Genomic DNA, 16,846 nt, shown 5'->3' on the forward strand with positions numbered 1-16,846 from the left:
TTTCTGGTGGTACGCGACAACCTCATTGAATGTCTTTAGATCTATGAAGGTCCTGAGATCGATGTTAATCTCACTCTCTGACAATATTTTACTTAGCGTGTGCTTTTGCCTAAATTATGTTGCATACACTCTGTTGCTGCCTCATCTGCAAAGATCCTGAGGCGTCATGAACCTTTGTCAAATTTCTGTCTAGTTCTCAGTGAACTTCTGGCTCAACACCCAATTCTGTGTTGTTCCTGGCATGTGATTTTTCTGTTATTGATACGTCTGATTTTATGTCATGTCAATTTATTTATTTTTTTATTTTTTTATCTTGAAGGCATTCCAGAGAACAATAGATTCTATAAACCAGCAAAGGTAGGATCTCTTACTATGAAAACTGATGCCCTGTAATTTATGTTTCATGTTCAGGAATTCAACTCAAAAACATGGCATTAAACTTCACACCTGATACAAACAGCATTTTCAAGTCCAGCCTTTGCATTTTTTTTTTTTTTTTTTAATCTTATCATACTCTTCCCATAACTTTGAGTACATATTTTTGCCATGCTGACAACATGACTTGATGACTATGAAATTTAGTACCGACATTTTGAGTCCCCAAAGGTTGAACACTTCCTATTTGGATTTCCATAGAATATGGTGCAAACACACACGTTGAGCTGAAATCATTTTGGTGATCCCAAGCGACAACCCACCGTGACATCACCCACTGTTTTTTAAACTGCTGTTCTAAAACCCTGAGTCTGGCATTTTGCCATCACTGTCATTGTTATCACCATATTTGGACACAAGGACGGAGCTGGAGAGGAGCCAGCGGTAGATCTGACTAAGACACGCCGTACAATACCAGTGACCTGACTGCACCCCCCAAACATACCTCTCTTTAATGCCTAATATCTATGAATTATTTCCGGAAGGACCATCAGCACACTGATAAGAAGGAGTGAATTAAGAAAATGACACCATAATGACGTGGAAAAAATTTGGGGATTCGTATTTCCCGAGAGAAGTTGATGGAAGTCTATTAGTGCCTGAGGTTTTTTTGGAGCCAGCCCCTAGTGGCCCTCAGTGTAGCACTTGAAGACACTTTGGCATTGGCCTCATTTTTTTAGTTCTTGAGTCTCAGAACAATTTTCTAAACAGTCAAGAGGGGATTGCCTTACTTTTCATCTAGCGCCATCAATAGGTTAAAAGTTCACATTTTTAAACCTGTATCAAAATTTCTAAATGAATGTCACAAATCGACTGTACAGAACCATATGACATAATAATGGATGGAAAGTTTGTATTTTCCATTGTTAGTTTTTACAAAATGTAAATTATGCTGCATGGTGAACTGATCGAAGCCTGTCACTTTAGATTTGTTATCTTTGTTCCACAGCGGTGATTTGCAAAATACAACAAAAAAAAATTCCTTTCTGCTCACCGTCAACAATTTTGTGCACCGGTTAACATAAGTGTTTGGCTGAAGTCAGCAGTAGTGCTGTATTTAAAAGATGAGGGCACCAGCTGTGGCCCAAAATGTGCACTACCGAATGAGCACAAAGGTCAGTGAGGAAGACATCCAGGACTACTGCTGATCACTCTCCAGACGCTCAGCGTCAACGACTTCACTAATGACACTAAATGGCAATTCTACAGCAATTTCCGAGCAAGATGAAAAGAAATGAGGACCACGGAGCTAGTTTCCAAAATCGACTTTTGCATTTTAATCCAGTGCTTCAGAAGCTGAACAGTAAACGAGAACAATGTACAATTTTTACACACATTTCAAAGACACAAAAAATAAACTTCTGGATAAATATATTTGGTATTTCTGGCGATTTTTACAAAAGAAACCGTATCAAAGTGTGACTTAAGGTAACTTTATGCACACGCTGCACTCAGACGGACTGAACTGGACTGAAATTAAACTGTAATATTCCTGCCTCTCTTTTGGGCTACTCCCGTTATTGGCACCGGAAGGCCTGCACAGCGTACATTAACTACACCGTACGTAGAAATATCGACGTAGCAAGTAAAAGGCACTCAGAGAAAAGCTTGACCATGCCAGTAAACTCAAAGCAAATTGACCACAACCACTTAAGCAACTGAATAGTTTCATTCCAAAACCACTGTGTTAGAAAACAAAACATCTTTCTGTCCTTAAAAAATAACTTATAATTGTAACTAATTATGTGCTTCACTTTAATGGAAATTTGTACGTCGTCTGTGACGATTAATTTAAATGACAGATGTCTCATTTTGGAATGAAACAATCAGGATTTACACTCACAGAAACACACTTCAAATCATTACAACCAGACACCTGTTGAAACAGAAATCAAAACAGCAGTTTAGGCAAGTGCCTCAAATAGAGAGATACTGTACTGTATGTCGAAGTCTCTGTCTACTCAAAATAGAAGATACAGAAATACTCTTTACACTCTGTACAAGGACGTCAATAAGACACTCCTGTTGGAGGTACATTCAGAAATGTGGCTACGCTTTTGATTTGGCACAGTACCTACAGTATTTATGATATGTCATTTTGAAGAATACTACGTTTTTCAGAACAAATACGTGTGCACATATGAACACATCAACACTGCGGAGGGATTTTCTCAGAGATTATCTCTGATTTTAGAAGCAAAAGATGCCTGTGAAAATGGATAATCGACACGGAGGATACGGGGAGTCGAGGATAAGAAGATTAAGTGTAGCTTTGCTGTGCGCACACACAGACATGCCTACAGCTGCTGCTCCAGGTGATAACTGTAGTAACTCCATACAGAAAGTTTGGACCACACGTGATGCCCAGTAAACATTATAATCAAATATCATCAATGAAACACAATAACATTGCTACAGCTGACACGAAGCTGCTGGGTCTTCCCTAAAACCACATCACCTGCTGCTGAGGACCGTATACGATTACAATAGCTATTGTGGTTAACTTACTGCTACGTGTTGTCTCCACAACTAAGAGGGAAGGGGATTTTTCTCGAATTTTAAGAGCCCGTCGGGACGCCATGTATTTGTAGTATACAGTGTTTAAGAAAGAACAATATTCAGGACAAGTTCATCGAGACAGGTTTTCACAATACCCAACACTTTATGAAGCTAATCAATGAGGACCGTCATGTTAAACCTGCTGAAGCCAGTACCGAGGGGAGAGTTAACTTAATGTCTATTTCTCACATCCAGTAGAGTATACAAACAGTGTAAAGTCCTCCCTCAGAGAGATGAAGAATGGAGGGAACGAAGAAGGAAAGTATTGATTTTCCTTCACTGTTCACACCAAAACGTCCGACGGCATCGCCTTTGTTTGGTTCAGCAGCGGGAGGCGCGGATCCGAGGAATATGGTCGTCAAGGATGTTGTCCTTAATAGCTTTGTCTTCGCTGGTCTGTAACGTTTTTCCTTTCTCGTACAGTGTACAAATCATCTGTGGCGAGTCCAAGAGTGCTTGGGAAAACTATTTCATCAGTGGGGACTAAAATTGCAGCCCATTACTTCCAAAAGATTAATACTTGACGGAGTGGTGATTTCTATTGATCCGACACAGCTGGAGTGCAGTTACCCACCACAAAACACTGGTGGCAGGAAGGGAAAGTGTTGACGATTGGGCCTGATAACACTGCATTGTATTGCAGACGGAAATAAGAAGGACAGGCAGGTGTGTAATTGTTCAACCTATGTAAACTTACTATTTGAGTTTGTTCTGCATGATTTTGCCGGATTCCTTTTCAGATAAAAACCCTCACTGCAAGACGGTGCTTTTACCTAATGAGCAGCCGCACTGGAGCAGTTGGAAACTAATCACATATGCTTTTGAAGTGAGAGGAAACCATGTACCTCTGCGAGTCAGCACAGTTCAAATCACGACCTTCTCTTTCATTACAGTTCCCTCGGCAGGTAAAAACTCGTGTTCCTTTGTAAACTAATTGCACGTTTTAAACGGGCATGCTCAAACACAAATGTCTGGATCTGGTCAATCAAGATGTTCCTTACAGGCCTATTGATTTCATAGCTAACTCTCTTGTTCCACACAGGGACACTTATTCTTGAGGCGCCTATCTATCATGCATTTCCCTGACACAAAGAGGACAGCCTTGGAGAGACGGTCTATAATTTGCTCTCAGCTCTGCGCTCCCCCTGGATCTACAGGTAAATCCATATTAGGAGGGAGCAGGGAAGGAGGGGGAGGTTGTAGTGTGACTCATACTTTACCCTGTGTCTGCTCCGGATGGCGGATGTGCCTTTGCTAAAGTGGTGTTGTCTGAATACATATCTGTCAGAGCTGTTATGAAGTTTACCTGACACAACAAATCTACTGGCATTGTCCGAACTCTTCGTCACTCGGTTCTAGCGTAGAGAGGAAAACCATCAATGGTTGTACAACTCTGGCTTCTCATTCAAAGACTCCAACTCAAAGTGCTTTGTAGGGATTAGAAAGGATCTGACCACAAGTCCACCCTCGATCACAAAGTGCCCTGATCGGCAGTGAAGAATCCACCTTCCTTCTTTTTCCTCTTCCTCAGTCTGTGGGCCCTCCAGCAAACAGCTGCCACGAGCAGCATCAACACGCCAACACACAGCAGTGCCACTGACACTACTTTGGTCTGGAGCAGCGTGTTGAAGGTGAACGTCACCCCGGTGCCCGCCATGCCGATCACGAGGGATATCACGCCGAACGGGAACACGCAGCGGTACCAGGACTTCTCTGTCCCGCCTGTGGCCTGGGCGAGTCTCTCCAGCGTGGGGAGAGACTCCGGAGGTTTGGCCTGGCCCCTTCCCATACTTCCCTCCCCGTCCCCTCCGCAGCCATTCAAACCCTGGTTCTGGTTTTCAGAGTCCTGGGGTAAGGTGTTGGACTCGCTGCCATTGCCGCAATCCAGGTCTGGGTGAAGGACCGTAGCAGGGGGCTGCCGGCCCGAGGAGCAGCCCATCTCGGAGCCACCGTCCCTTGGTAACGAAATGAGAGAGGCGGCCCGTCGGCGGCGCCGGTCCTACCAGCGTGTATCCGATGATTGCTGCTGGCGCTTGCGGCGCTACAGGGGGTTTCTCTAAAGCTGCTCGTAGTGCTGTCAATGCCAGTGAGGTTGCTGCTGTTGTTGTTGCTCTCAGTACTTGCCGCCAGCATGTGCCTAGAACTGGAGAGATGGAGAGAGAAAAGCTTAAAATAGACAGCAGGAGATGGAAGAGAAATAGGGATAGAAAGAGAAGAAAACACAACTACTGGGCAAACATTCTGGAAAAGGGTTAAAAGAAAATGATGAAAGACAAAAAAACTCTCACCTTTTATTTCCAGTGTCCATCAATGGGTGAAAGGTTTCAGCGCAGCTCCGTCTCCTGAGCTGCTTGCAGCAGCGTGGTGTGCGAGTGTTTTCTGATGCCGATATTCATAGACTATATATTCAAGAGAGGGGAGGAGGAGGGGCCTGGGAGATGTGGTCGACAGGATGGGAGCGTGTGATTGGCTCCCTTGGCAAAGTGTTTTCAGGAAGGACGGGTGGGTGGGGGGGGGGGTGAGGTTTACTGTTGAGCGGTCTCATTCAGTAATATTAATTCATTATTTAGTGTGGTGAGGAATCTGAGATGTCCCCTGAGGTACTGCGTTGTTCACGGTCCGCAGAGTCAAATTGACGCTGTCTGACATTGAGGCCTGAACTGTTATCAGTGCAGCATTTATTACGTAACATTTGATTACCATTGATTACCTGTCATCCCCGGTTTGGTTGGACATGCACACAATATATGTCCAGCGCATTCGTCGTGACCATCACATCATTTTTTTACTGCTGCTGTAACTCATATTATTTTAATGTAAAAAAAAAACCTCCAATCTCTCTCCTTTTTTTCCTTTAACTAGACTGCGCAAGGTCACCTCAGGGGCTATGATGGAATATCATTAATGTTAGCTGGTAACCTTGTATCTCCAAAATATCACCTTTTCACCATGAAAACCACGCTCGTCTCTCGCTTGACTGCTAAAATTGTGTAATTACTCAATGGAGTTCTGACTACAATTCATAAGTCAAAGACTTGACACATTTTTCAAGGTCACAGAGAAGCAAGTAATTACTGAAGATTAAAAGGCATCCAAATAGGTATTAATATGTTTTCACGTGGTACCAGCGATGTAATTCAGGATCTCCCCGCTGCTCTCTTTTTTTTCCGGTGCGTGCATGCTACGCGTCATCCGTGTTCCCTCCAGCACAAATGCATGACCAGTTAGCCTCCTCACCCTCTTTGTCACAGTGCCCCCAATATACTGTATCGTTGTACAGCATGTCCCGCATGTTGATCACGCTACTCTGCTCTCAGACAATGACAGCGGGGACACATGAGCCGATCGCCATGCTTCCCAAGGGACGGCTCGTATCACCGTTAATAGGGCATGCGGTGTGTGTGTGTGTGTGTGTGTGTGTGTGTGTGTGTGTGTGTGTGTGTGTGTGTGTGTGTGTGTGTGTGTGTGTGTGTGCAGATTGATCTATAGTTTCCATAATTTTCTTTTTCCTCAAGGCAATGAAATGCTCGACAGCATTTCCTACAATAATTCTACATCTGAATTTGGCTGATATCTCACTGGCACAGCTGCTCTGGAAGCAGCGCTGCTCTTATTGGTGGAGTTGAACTGCAAATTCACAATTACTGAGGCCTGGTGAAAACGGCAAATGTATTCAAAGGAGAAACCATCCTGGCTGAAAACTGAATTCACGGTGGAATATTTTTTTTAATTATGCAGCTCCTTCACTGATTACTAATTGCTGTTTAACTCCTTAAAGAAGCAGTTAGTAGGATTTAGTGGGTTTCAGATTATAACTAACTAAACACCCCTCACTTCTTACTCTCACTCTCACTTCCAAGCGTGTAGGATAATTTATGGTGGCTGTGAAGTCCTTCTCTAGAGTCAGTGTCAGGGTTAGGGTTAGGACTACTTTGACAGGTGTTCAGTTTGTGTATCCCCACGCAGAGATCAGAACTTTCTCACTCCCCATTTGCTTCCGAACGCACCATAAGGCAACACAAACACGCACAAAAAAAGTAGTTTCAGGTTATTAAACACGAATGAAAACATAACAGTAAATATTATTTTCACGTGTGCAGTGCAAAGTGTGAAGCACACCTGTCACACGTGCTCACACGAGTGCCCACTGTGAAGTTATGGCTCGTTTCTAAGGTTGTGTAACCACCGTGAAGCCAAGTTTACATACAATAGTCAATAATGTAGCCTAGATATTGTAATCACTTTAAATCAGCTTAAATGCAACAATATAATCCTTGCTATTTTGAATGGTTGTTCCTCATTAGAATTCACAATAAAAGCCTGATTAAGATATAAAGGGTCTGTCTAAAATGCTAGAGGGCTTTTAATTTGAAACTGTACAGGAAGTGTTCTGTTTGTAATAATGAGTAATGCAGTAAAGTCAACAATACAAACGGTAGCTGATCAAAACAACGCTTCAATTTGACTTCTATCAATATTATTTAATGTCAATATGACAACTTTGACCACTCCATTAGTGTTTATTGGCTCTCTTGCATGACGCACACTTTAAAGATGACTCGATATTCAGACATTTAAATAATAAAATAACTGAGAAAAATGTTGGTGGAGCGTACTTCTCTGACAGCACTACATCTTTATATATTCCATTTCTAACAAAAGACACTGGTCCTTTAACTGGCCACCACGGTAGCCACTTAAATGACATCAAAAGCATTGAGTTTGTGTTGCAGACTCAAACTGTTTGTCAGGGCGAGATACCAAAATAACAGCAATGACACCCATAAGTGAATAGGGGCTCTTTATTTTCATTTTCATTCTTTGGCCTCAGTATTAAGTGTAGATGAGATTTGTTTACTGGCCTTGAACACAGGCTGTTGCACCTCACATGAATATAATGCTGAAACCCCCTTTTCCAATAGTAAGAAGAGGAACTTTCGAACCTCACACCTGTTTTCAGTCAGCGCTGCTCATGGGCCTTTTTCACTGCAGACATCTCAAATTGTCACAGCAGGAATGACGCAGGTGTGATTAATCGCATTAAAGATGTGTCAGGAGGTCGAGAACATGGCACAGAAAGCGGCCTGACGAAACACAATGCAGTCATTACCCTACTGATAAATGATTAATGCACCTGTGCTGCTGCTGCCATGACGGGTTTACAAGAAAAATGACCTCCTTGCTAATGAAGTATGATTTACCTCATACCGCTACAAGATCTGAATTATTTGAAATACTGCAAGCAATTACCTATTATTAATTACTTTTAGCGAGTAGCTTTGCGACCTATAATGATGCTACAAATTTGGCTACAGACATTGTAATGATTTGTCTTCCATTTAAATATGATGTAATTGTCTCTAGCAGGTTCATCAGTTATGATACATCATCTGAACTCTGTAGTTTTTTTTTTTAAATATTTTGAGTCATCAGTCTTTTATTAGACTCAGTAGTTGTATTTTATTAATACGATTGATCTGAAATGTACAAGTTTTCCTTGATTGATCTAAATATTTATATTAATAATAGGCCTATAATTGATCATTTATGTTTTAATTTACTAGAATATTTTGTATCATGTATCAGGCACAATCGTATTGTTTTAATTGTCTAATGTATCAGGTAAATTAAAGCAATACAAGTTTGCATTAAATAAATCACGAGAGAATCACGATGTCAATGTCAACCAGGCTAAATGAATGTAGTCTAAATAGCTATCTGTTGAATTTTGCCATGGCTGGTTAAAGATGACCATTAAAAGGTATTACTGTTGTAATCTTTAAGAAAGAAAAGATAGTTTATTTTAGAGTGTAGACAGAATATTGACTTTTTCCGTCTGGCCTGAAGTTGAGGTAACCGGGCTCCATAAAACACCTGCAGGTGTTGAAGAAGCAGCAAATCTGCAGTAAAAAAAAATGCTCGGCATATTTTTAATTGGCCTTTTACCTCGTGCATGTTCTTTCATTTTACCACCAACAGCACCGGGGAAAATGTCCTGAAACGCCCTCCGTTGTCGACATCCGTGTGCTGTTTGCTATACTGAATACCCTCAGGGATTTATATATGATGTTTATTAGTGTCACAGCTTCAGAGGGGCCTTTAGGCAATAAAGATAACCCCGTTAGTCTGGAGACAGAATCACTTATGATATTGTGCCGTTACCGTGGCGTAGCATTAAGGCTGATTTATGTGGTGCAGCTTTTTGTCTTTGTGTCTGTATTAAAAGAAGGTTGTTCTCTCAATAACGGATAGTGTGAGTATTTCAACATGCATGCAAGGGCACAACAAATGTAGATGGAGGAGTAGGAGGAGGAGGAGAAGGAGGTGGAGGAGGAGGAGTAGGAGAACAAATGGATGAGCGCTATGAAAAGGTCTTCCATGCTACTCTCCGCTGTGCTGCCGTCACCCATTCACACTCTGAAACAATGAGGAGCTTTGTGCCGAAGATAGACACACACACACACACACACACACACACACACACACACACACACACACACACACACACACACACACACACACACACACACACACACACACACACACACACACACACACACACACACACACACACACACACACACACACACACACACCATATAAAACCACCTACTACACAGTTTCAGTGTGGGTCAGTGGAGCTGCTGAGGAGGTGAGATGAACAAAGACAGAATAAGTTGGAGTGGGAGTGCATGGTCGACAGAGGTGGAAAGTAACTAAGTACATTTACTCAAATACTGTACTTAAGTACAATTTTGGGGTACTTTACTTGAGTATTTGTATTTGGTGCTACTTCATACTTCCAGTCTACTACATTTCAGAGGGAAATAATGTACTTTCTGCTCCATTACATTTATTCAGCAGCTTTACTGATGAATTAAAACCAGTGGTTTCCAAACTGTTTGTCTTATGACGTCTTACAAACGGCAGTTTGTCGTTGGAGTTACTGATTTGAGGTAAACAAGTTCCCAACTAAATGAAAGACGTAGTCAAAATGTACTGTATTCACATTGTGGGGAACTCTTAAAATATAACACTTTTGTTCGTGCAATCTCCATTTCTATGGCAATACAAGGGGCATGACTATAACTGTAAAACAATCAGTTATGTCAGTAGTCTGTATGCAATGTTTACTACTCCAGCAAGCAATAAAAAGGTGGTTACTAAGGGTCGGCATAAACCCTTAGTAACCACCTTTTTTTTTATTGCTTCCTAAAGATTGTGGGATTTCTCAAACTGAATAAATACAGCACATAGAAACACAAAACTACTTAGCCAGCTCAATCTTGCTGTAACTCAGAACAAAAAATGGATCCATGTGTTCTCAAGATGGTAGAAGTCAAAATTAATTGAAAACAAGAGAGATGTAATCTTTTCCAAAATTAACAAACCTGTTTTTATCTTACAAAATATTCTGCTTCAACACAAATTTATTGAAGTTTGACCTCTCAAAAACATTTTCACTGATGGAAGCTACGTTGCCATGGCGATGGTGGAGTGATATTTTCTAGTGATGAGCATGGTGTGTTGTCATGCTGATTTGAGCACGTTTCAAATGTACAGCCGGCCAATCAGATTTCTATGAAGGTTTAACATGAACTTCAATCATTTTTTTCTTGTTAGTTTTCACGATAAAGCTCTTTTGTTTTGTGTGACACAAGAAAACCTTATTTAACCATCGTAGAGTTTTTGAATGCTGCAGTGTGATGAGAAAGTAGGGATGAAATGGGCAGACTTAAGCACATATCACTGATTATTATTACTTATTTAAATGTGGTAACAGTCCATTAGTGACTAGAATAACCACTCCAGATTCTTGTGTGCAGTTGTCGTATAAAATATTTGCCAAAATGTTATTTAAAAGATGCATAACAGACATGGATTGAGATGAATGGGGGCTCACAGAGACTGCTTGCATCGAGGGCCCAGAAGCTTCGAGTTACACTCCTGCCTGCAGCCTCTAAATAAGATTAGTAAAGAGGTGGTTAAAATGGATTAATGGCGCTACTTAGAACCATTTTAAAAAATAGGCCAGTCTTTAATATATAATTACCATCCACAGTCTGATTATCATGAGCTTTTCGGATGTTGACATAAATGCACTTTTATTAAAAAACTTGCCTCCCGCGGCTTCTGTGAAAGAGAAACAGACGATCAGGGAATGAAGAAACATTCACCGTAACATTTGCCGTGAATACACACGTGTACATTTGTATATGTGCGTGCATGTGTCCATGTTTATTTGGTCACGCCCAGGCCAGCATCTCCCTCAGCCATCACAACATTAAACAAAGCCGCGTACCTGCGGTGAAGCTCGTGCGTGGCTGAGGGCCATCCACGGGCGACGGCGCCCGTTGGAAGGAACGCTGTGCTGAGTTTTGGCTGGTTGACTGGCATCAAGAGGTTCATGCTGTTGAACCCATCTGGCAGCGGGCGATGCCAGATCGTGAGCCTCGCTGTGCTGCCACCCGCCCACATCCTCCCCTTACATCATCCGCTGTGAGGACGGAGCCGCTCCACCTTCCTCTTCTTCTGCTGCACCTTTTCAGTAGAAGAGGGCCCGTGTTGTGTTTGGGGGTCATGGTTAAAAGTAAAGGTTTACTTTTAAAAAAATAAATAAAAATAACTACATGAATTAAAAGGAAAGTTCATCTTTTTGTCCTAAAATTTTAAAGGTTCAGTTCACCCAAATACAAGTAAATTCAGTAGTATTTACCTTTTACGCAATTTTATTCTTCTGCTTTACTAAATCTGAGTCGTATATAGTAATTATATATTACATTTTAAGATTACAGTTTTTCACGCCCTCCCTGTCCAGTGAAAACCACGTAATTCTACGTTTTGTGATTCTGAATTTAAATTTGTACCATAAATTGAAAAATGTAATGTTCCTTTATGGGTCAAGAAAATTCTCCTTTTTTAAGCCATATGAACTTTTTTTTTTTTTGAAAACATCTTAGATTAGCTGGAAAATACATCCCGTTATAGAAAAAAAACACTTGAATTTCACATGCAAAAACTACGATTAGAAACTCATGTTTGGAGGCAGATTTGTTTGACTCTATTTATTTAAAGCGGCAAGCGTTGATTTTGCTGATATCACCTTTACAATATAATATTGTACAATGAGTCAGCATTTAGTTGCAGAAACAGAGCACTATTTACATTCTTCTGAACTTCTGTTTCTTTTCATCTTACAAATTTAAGTCCAATAGTTACTCATTTATTCACTTCGCTCTGTTTTGGTATTCGTCAGATCATGAGAGGAAAACCATTTGGTTTATGCTTCACTCTGTTCACCAGGTAGTCACTAACTTTGTTGTCTGTTGTTTAGCTCTGGGCAGGTTGTGTACTTTTGCTTCTTCTCTGAAAATAGCTGCCGCCTGCATCTTCAAACATGATTGATGAGGAGCAGGAATGAACCAAAAGTGAAAAGCCAAAGTAATGATCTTAAAGGAGCTGAGAAGATAAAAGTGTCACCTGCAGGTATCCTGCAGTCTGGAGAAAGCCTTGATTCATCAGTCAGACTCTTAGATTGGAAAATTAAGGCTTTCTAAACTAAATTAGCAGTTTACAAGGGAATCTAATTGTTGGTTATAAACAAACATGTTGACACTCAGGCCACCGTCAGGGTTTTGGTCTTTATAGGAGCTCTGGTTTTTAGTTTTCTTCCTGAGCTTCTCATGCTGCGTTCAAATGAGGACTTATGAACAACGGCCTCTTGTGGTATTCACCATGTCAGAACTTGAAATTTTCTATAAGCCTTGAGTTCATGAGTTGTGTTGTGATGTGTTTGCTGACATTTTATAAAATGGCAGAGGCCATGTCAGTAAATTTTTAGTTGGATGTTAAGCAAATATATTGTAATTTTAGTCACGTAGAGTTTGTCTTCAGAACTTGGAAAATAGCCAATAACTGAGGAAAATGTTAATCTTCACAATGACCTAATCTTTTACCTCTGTGCCTTTGCATTTCCTGCGTTACATTACCTCCCTGTTAGCTTGCTCAATTGTTAGCCTCTGTGGCTTCTCGACGCCCTCCATGTTGCCGTTGCTTAGCAACTGTGTTTTTACAACTTAACCACCTGAATGTCAAACACACGACTTCCCATGTTGTAACCACAAGCGAAACGAGTTCCCTTTGAACGCAGCGACCATCTCTCATTCTCTCTCTCCGGCCACACCTGCTAAAATCCTAAAAAACAAATGTAAACTCGTCAGTGTAAATCTCTCAACAGATCTCTGTCACACTTTATTAAAAGTTCTTCAATTTGACTTTGATAAATATTGAAATCTTTTTTTTATTTTAAAGAAGAACCACGGAAACAAATCACAAGTATGTCGATCGCAGCTGACTGCAGTTAAGGAAAAATGCTCCCCTGACATCAAGCCAAGGCCCAATAACAAGGTCCACCCTAAACCCTTATGGCCTTCACTGACGTCACAGCTGTAGTGTGAGTTCACGAGGGCTGAGATTTTATTAAAAGTCAAAATGGGACACTTCATCTTGACGTCACATGCTGGTTGCTGGAAAAGGAACAAATGTAACAAATTACCAAAACTCAAGAACGCATTAAGAGGAAGTGAGTGAGTAAATCCTGTGTAGACGTTTGACTTAAAATACAAACAACTTTATAAAATGTGCTATAAATACAGATCAGACAGAACTAACAACAGGGTTGGCTACTGAACAGGTTTTCTTTTTTACCCCGGTTCCTGGTTAAAATATCTCTTCATCTTATCCAGCGAAATGGTAATCTGCTTTGGTGTGGTTGATGAGAGCAATGTACATCGATCAGATCGGCAGACGAGAGGAGGTGCAAATTCAAACAAAAGAACCAATCAAAAACGAGAACAGGCCAACAGGTTGAAAGTACTAAATATCAAGTGTATAATCAACTTTAATGTATGAGTAAAATGTTAACTGACTCTCTCAGCGTGATATCCTGTTGTAGTGACAACCCCATTATTCCCTTTTTTGTGGTCATATTCATGCACTCACAGCACCGAGACTTTGATACCATCTGTGGTGTGAGAGTCAGGAGCTTTCAACACCAGCTATCCACCGCTTTCTTACTAATATAAAGGTCACACCTGAGGCGCTTCATTCTCCGCAAACAAACGTTGCCTCTGATTGTAATCCCGCCAGTGATTGCTTTGCAACCTCAACGTAATTGGGAAGACGATGGAGTTGTGTAGAGTTGTAATTTCTAGGGGATACGGCTGCACAGACAATTAAAAAATAAATAAATAAATAAATATATATATAACAGTGTGGGCATTTACATGTACACTTAGCACATACATACACAATTTCATCTACACACATAAAATGGAGACCGTCAATGAAAGCATTTAAAACCAACAGTTGACCACAGAAGTGGAGTCTGTCAGCTGGTAAGAAAATCGATTCTATAAAGATTTAAAAGCAACAGTGACTCGACCTGATTCTCAGTGGAATAATGTTCCAGAGTCGAGGAGCCTGAACTGCCGAGGCTCCATCTCCCGTCGTTTCTAATCTGGACTCTGGAGGATTTTGGCCGGGGATATACAGGACGTGCTTTAAACTAAGCGTTTGCGTGCTCTTGATGGCTGTCTCACGTATCCTGCGTTCTGTTTGACGCATCGGTTGTGCAGGCCGTTAGAAATGAACGCAACCCCAATACCCACGTGGCCGGTTAGGGCGGTGTAGGGGTTAAGTATAGAGATGTGACGGGGCTACGCCCGTGCACGGTGGACGTAATGGTGTGGGTGGAGCTGACGGCGTGTTTTGTCGCTGATGTCAGAATCAGCGAGGTAGTGATACCGGGCTGTGTGAGGAACTCTGTTATATAAATCAGCACGGGATCATTCAGGCCTTCTTATGTGACTGAAAGCACTTTAAAATGAATTGAACGTATTGGCAATAAAGCCCAAATGGATGTGCTGGGGCTGTGTTCCAAATGATGGACTTCTCTTAATACAGATTTAGTGCTCCTCCATGTTTGGACTCTTGGTTATGTTTTACTTGAATTCTAACAAGGTAGCGTGTCAAATCGCACATGGCCGTTCTGTCCTTGCCGGGAATGAATTATTTTACCTACAAATGAAGGTTTTTTTCATCCTGTCTGTTTAACACACACAATAAAAAAAATACTGACAGCTTCTGTTCAGCAGCGGTATGGCGGTACAAGTGAAAAATAAGCCCTTTGATGTGGACGCCGCAGTTTGACATTTCTTTATGTCGGATGGTTCCTCCCTTTCTGCTACACAGCCAAGATGGTGGCCATTGAGTGTGAAACGTGTCTGGCGTTTCACGCATCTTTGGACCATTTTGAGTACATCATCCAGGTTCAAGCAGTGTTCTACATGTTTCCATACTCGTCAGTGTGAACGCACTTTTCCACTCCAAATAGTGAGCAACCGATCTGGAATCGTTCCACGGATCGATTGTTTTGGCAAAGACAGATAAAACTATAAGATAGTAAGATGCGGATTTTTTTTCTTAATGAGTGTACCGAGCCTTTAACCTACCACCTACCAGATATAGTAGACCAACTTGCGATAAATCTGATGCACTATAATGTATCATGTTACATGCGCAGGGCCATGTTAGAATAGTAAATCACGTTCACATAATCAAACAAAGTAATCCTGCTCAATAAACTGTGCAATGTGGCGCCGCCTACAGAACCTTCAAGAGAAAATCAAATAAAAAAAGAGCATCCCGGCGCAGCTCACACTATAACCACCTGTAGTGTTTTACTTGAAACAGACAAATTTGTGAAAATGGAAAAAAGAAGTATTGAGAAACCTGATGGGGGGAACAAATAAACCCTGGGAGGACTATAAATGAAGCAATAAAACATAATTAGACTGCATTAAATTTGAAATTGTAGCAATCAGAGGAGAAGAAACATAAAAAACAAAACAAAATGAATCTAAATAAAACAGAAATGACGTGAAATCAGCGCGTTGCCGAGAAGATGAATATTGACGGAGGACGAGGCTGTTGCTGGTCAGACCACATTCAATGAATGACAACCATGCGTGGGTATTGTGTTACTTATAAGGAGACAAAATGTTTCAATTAGATTGAAATCTATAAATATATGTCCATATATGCCAGAGGAACGTCTTCCTTCAGAATCAGGTGGAATCGATGCCTCATAGATACGACAACAGCACCGACGCATCACCCGTGACAAACACGAGGGCAGCCGTGCTTGAAAACAACATGTGAGCATCTATTTTTACAAATTACATCTCAGGCTTAGAATTTTTTTTATGATCGTGTCATTTCAATAAAGTTTAATTTCTACAATCTCTCAGGGGGTTGAATATGTTTTTCTTTACAGGCAATTTCATAGTTGGACAAATTAGATTGCAGCACTCCCCTGTCATGCTTTTCATAATGTCTAATTTCCCAGTTGTCGAAGTGTAATTAAACACAATTCTAAACATGAAGGACTTCAGTAGGAGAGACAAGTTGTTGTATTATTAAATTTTTGCAATAAAATGTGGAGGACAGGAAATGATCCGCTGAGCAATAACGGACAAAACACACACATGCTTTTCTAAGTGACATCACACCGGCGGCTGCCAGCCGACGACGTCACATGTCACGCCACTTCCCTATTTTCAGCATCGCTGTGCCTCGGAAAAATAAAACAGACACAAGTTTTCATCAGGATCAGCTCGTTGCTGGTGTTTTCATGGGATCTGATGACAATATCAATTGAAATCTTAAGCATTGTGTAGAGTTTAACAAATATGTCCACCGATAACTGTAACCTGACTGCACCACAGACCTGTCAATCAAACAGACACGCCCCCAAAAACACATCTTTTTAAAGCTTTTTTTAAAATTAATG

At 41.0% G+C, this 16,846-nt stretch overlaps 1 protein-coding gene across 1 annotated transcript; it reads right to left on the reverse strand.

Annotated features, from left to right (window-relative positions):
• Positions 1-1,685: 1,685 nt before the first annotated feature.
• Positions 1,686-5,360, reverse strand: LOC138626096 (uncharacterized). Its single transcript, XM_069707530.1, has 2 exons — positions 5,283-5,360; positions 1,686-5,137 (listed from the first exon to the last, which is right to left on the reverse strand). Exon 2 carries the CDS (start codon positions 4,931-4,933, stop codon positions 4,466-4,468), a length of 468 nt encoding a protein of 155 aa, XP_069563631.1. The 5' UTR covers positions 4,934-5,137; positions 5,283-5,360; the 3' UTR covers positions 1,686-4,465.
• Between the last annotated feature and the right edge of the window lie 11,486 nt (positions 5,361-16,846).

Source organism: Brachyistius frenatus, unplaced genomic scaffold, assembly GCF_029030835.1.
Source record: "Brachyistius frenatus isolate BFR_SWC_R1_liver_20210118 unplaced genomic scaffold, ASM2903083v1 Contig_69, whole genome shotgun sequence".
In the NCBI taxonomy this organism is placed as follows: Eukaryota; Metazoa; Chordata; class Actinopteri; family Embiotocidae; genus Brachyistius; species Brachyistius frenatus.

What these genes read in the sequence shown, in the direction of transcription:
- LOC138626096 (XM_069707530.1), bottom strand. Translation starts at nt 4,933, where the DNA reads ATGGGCTGCTCCTCGGGCCGGCAGCCCCCTGCTACGGTCCTTCACCCA.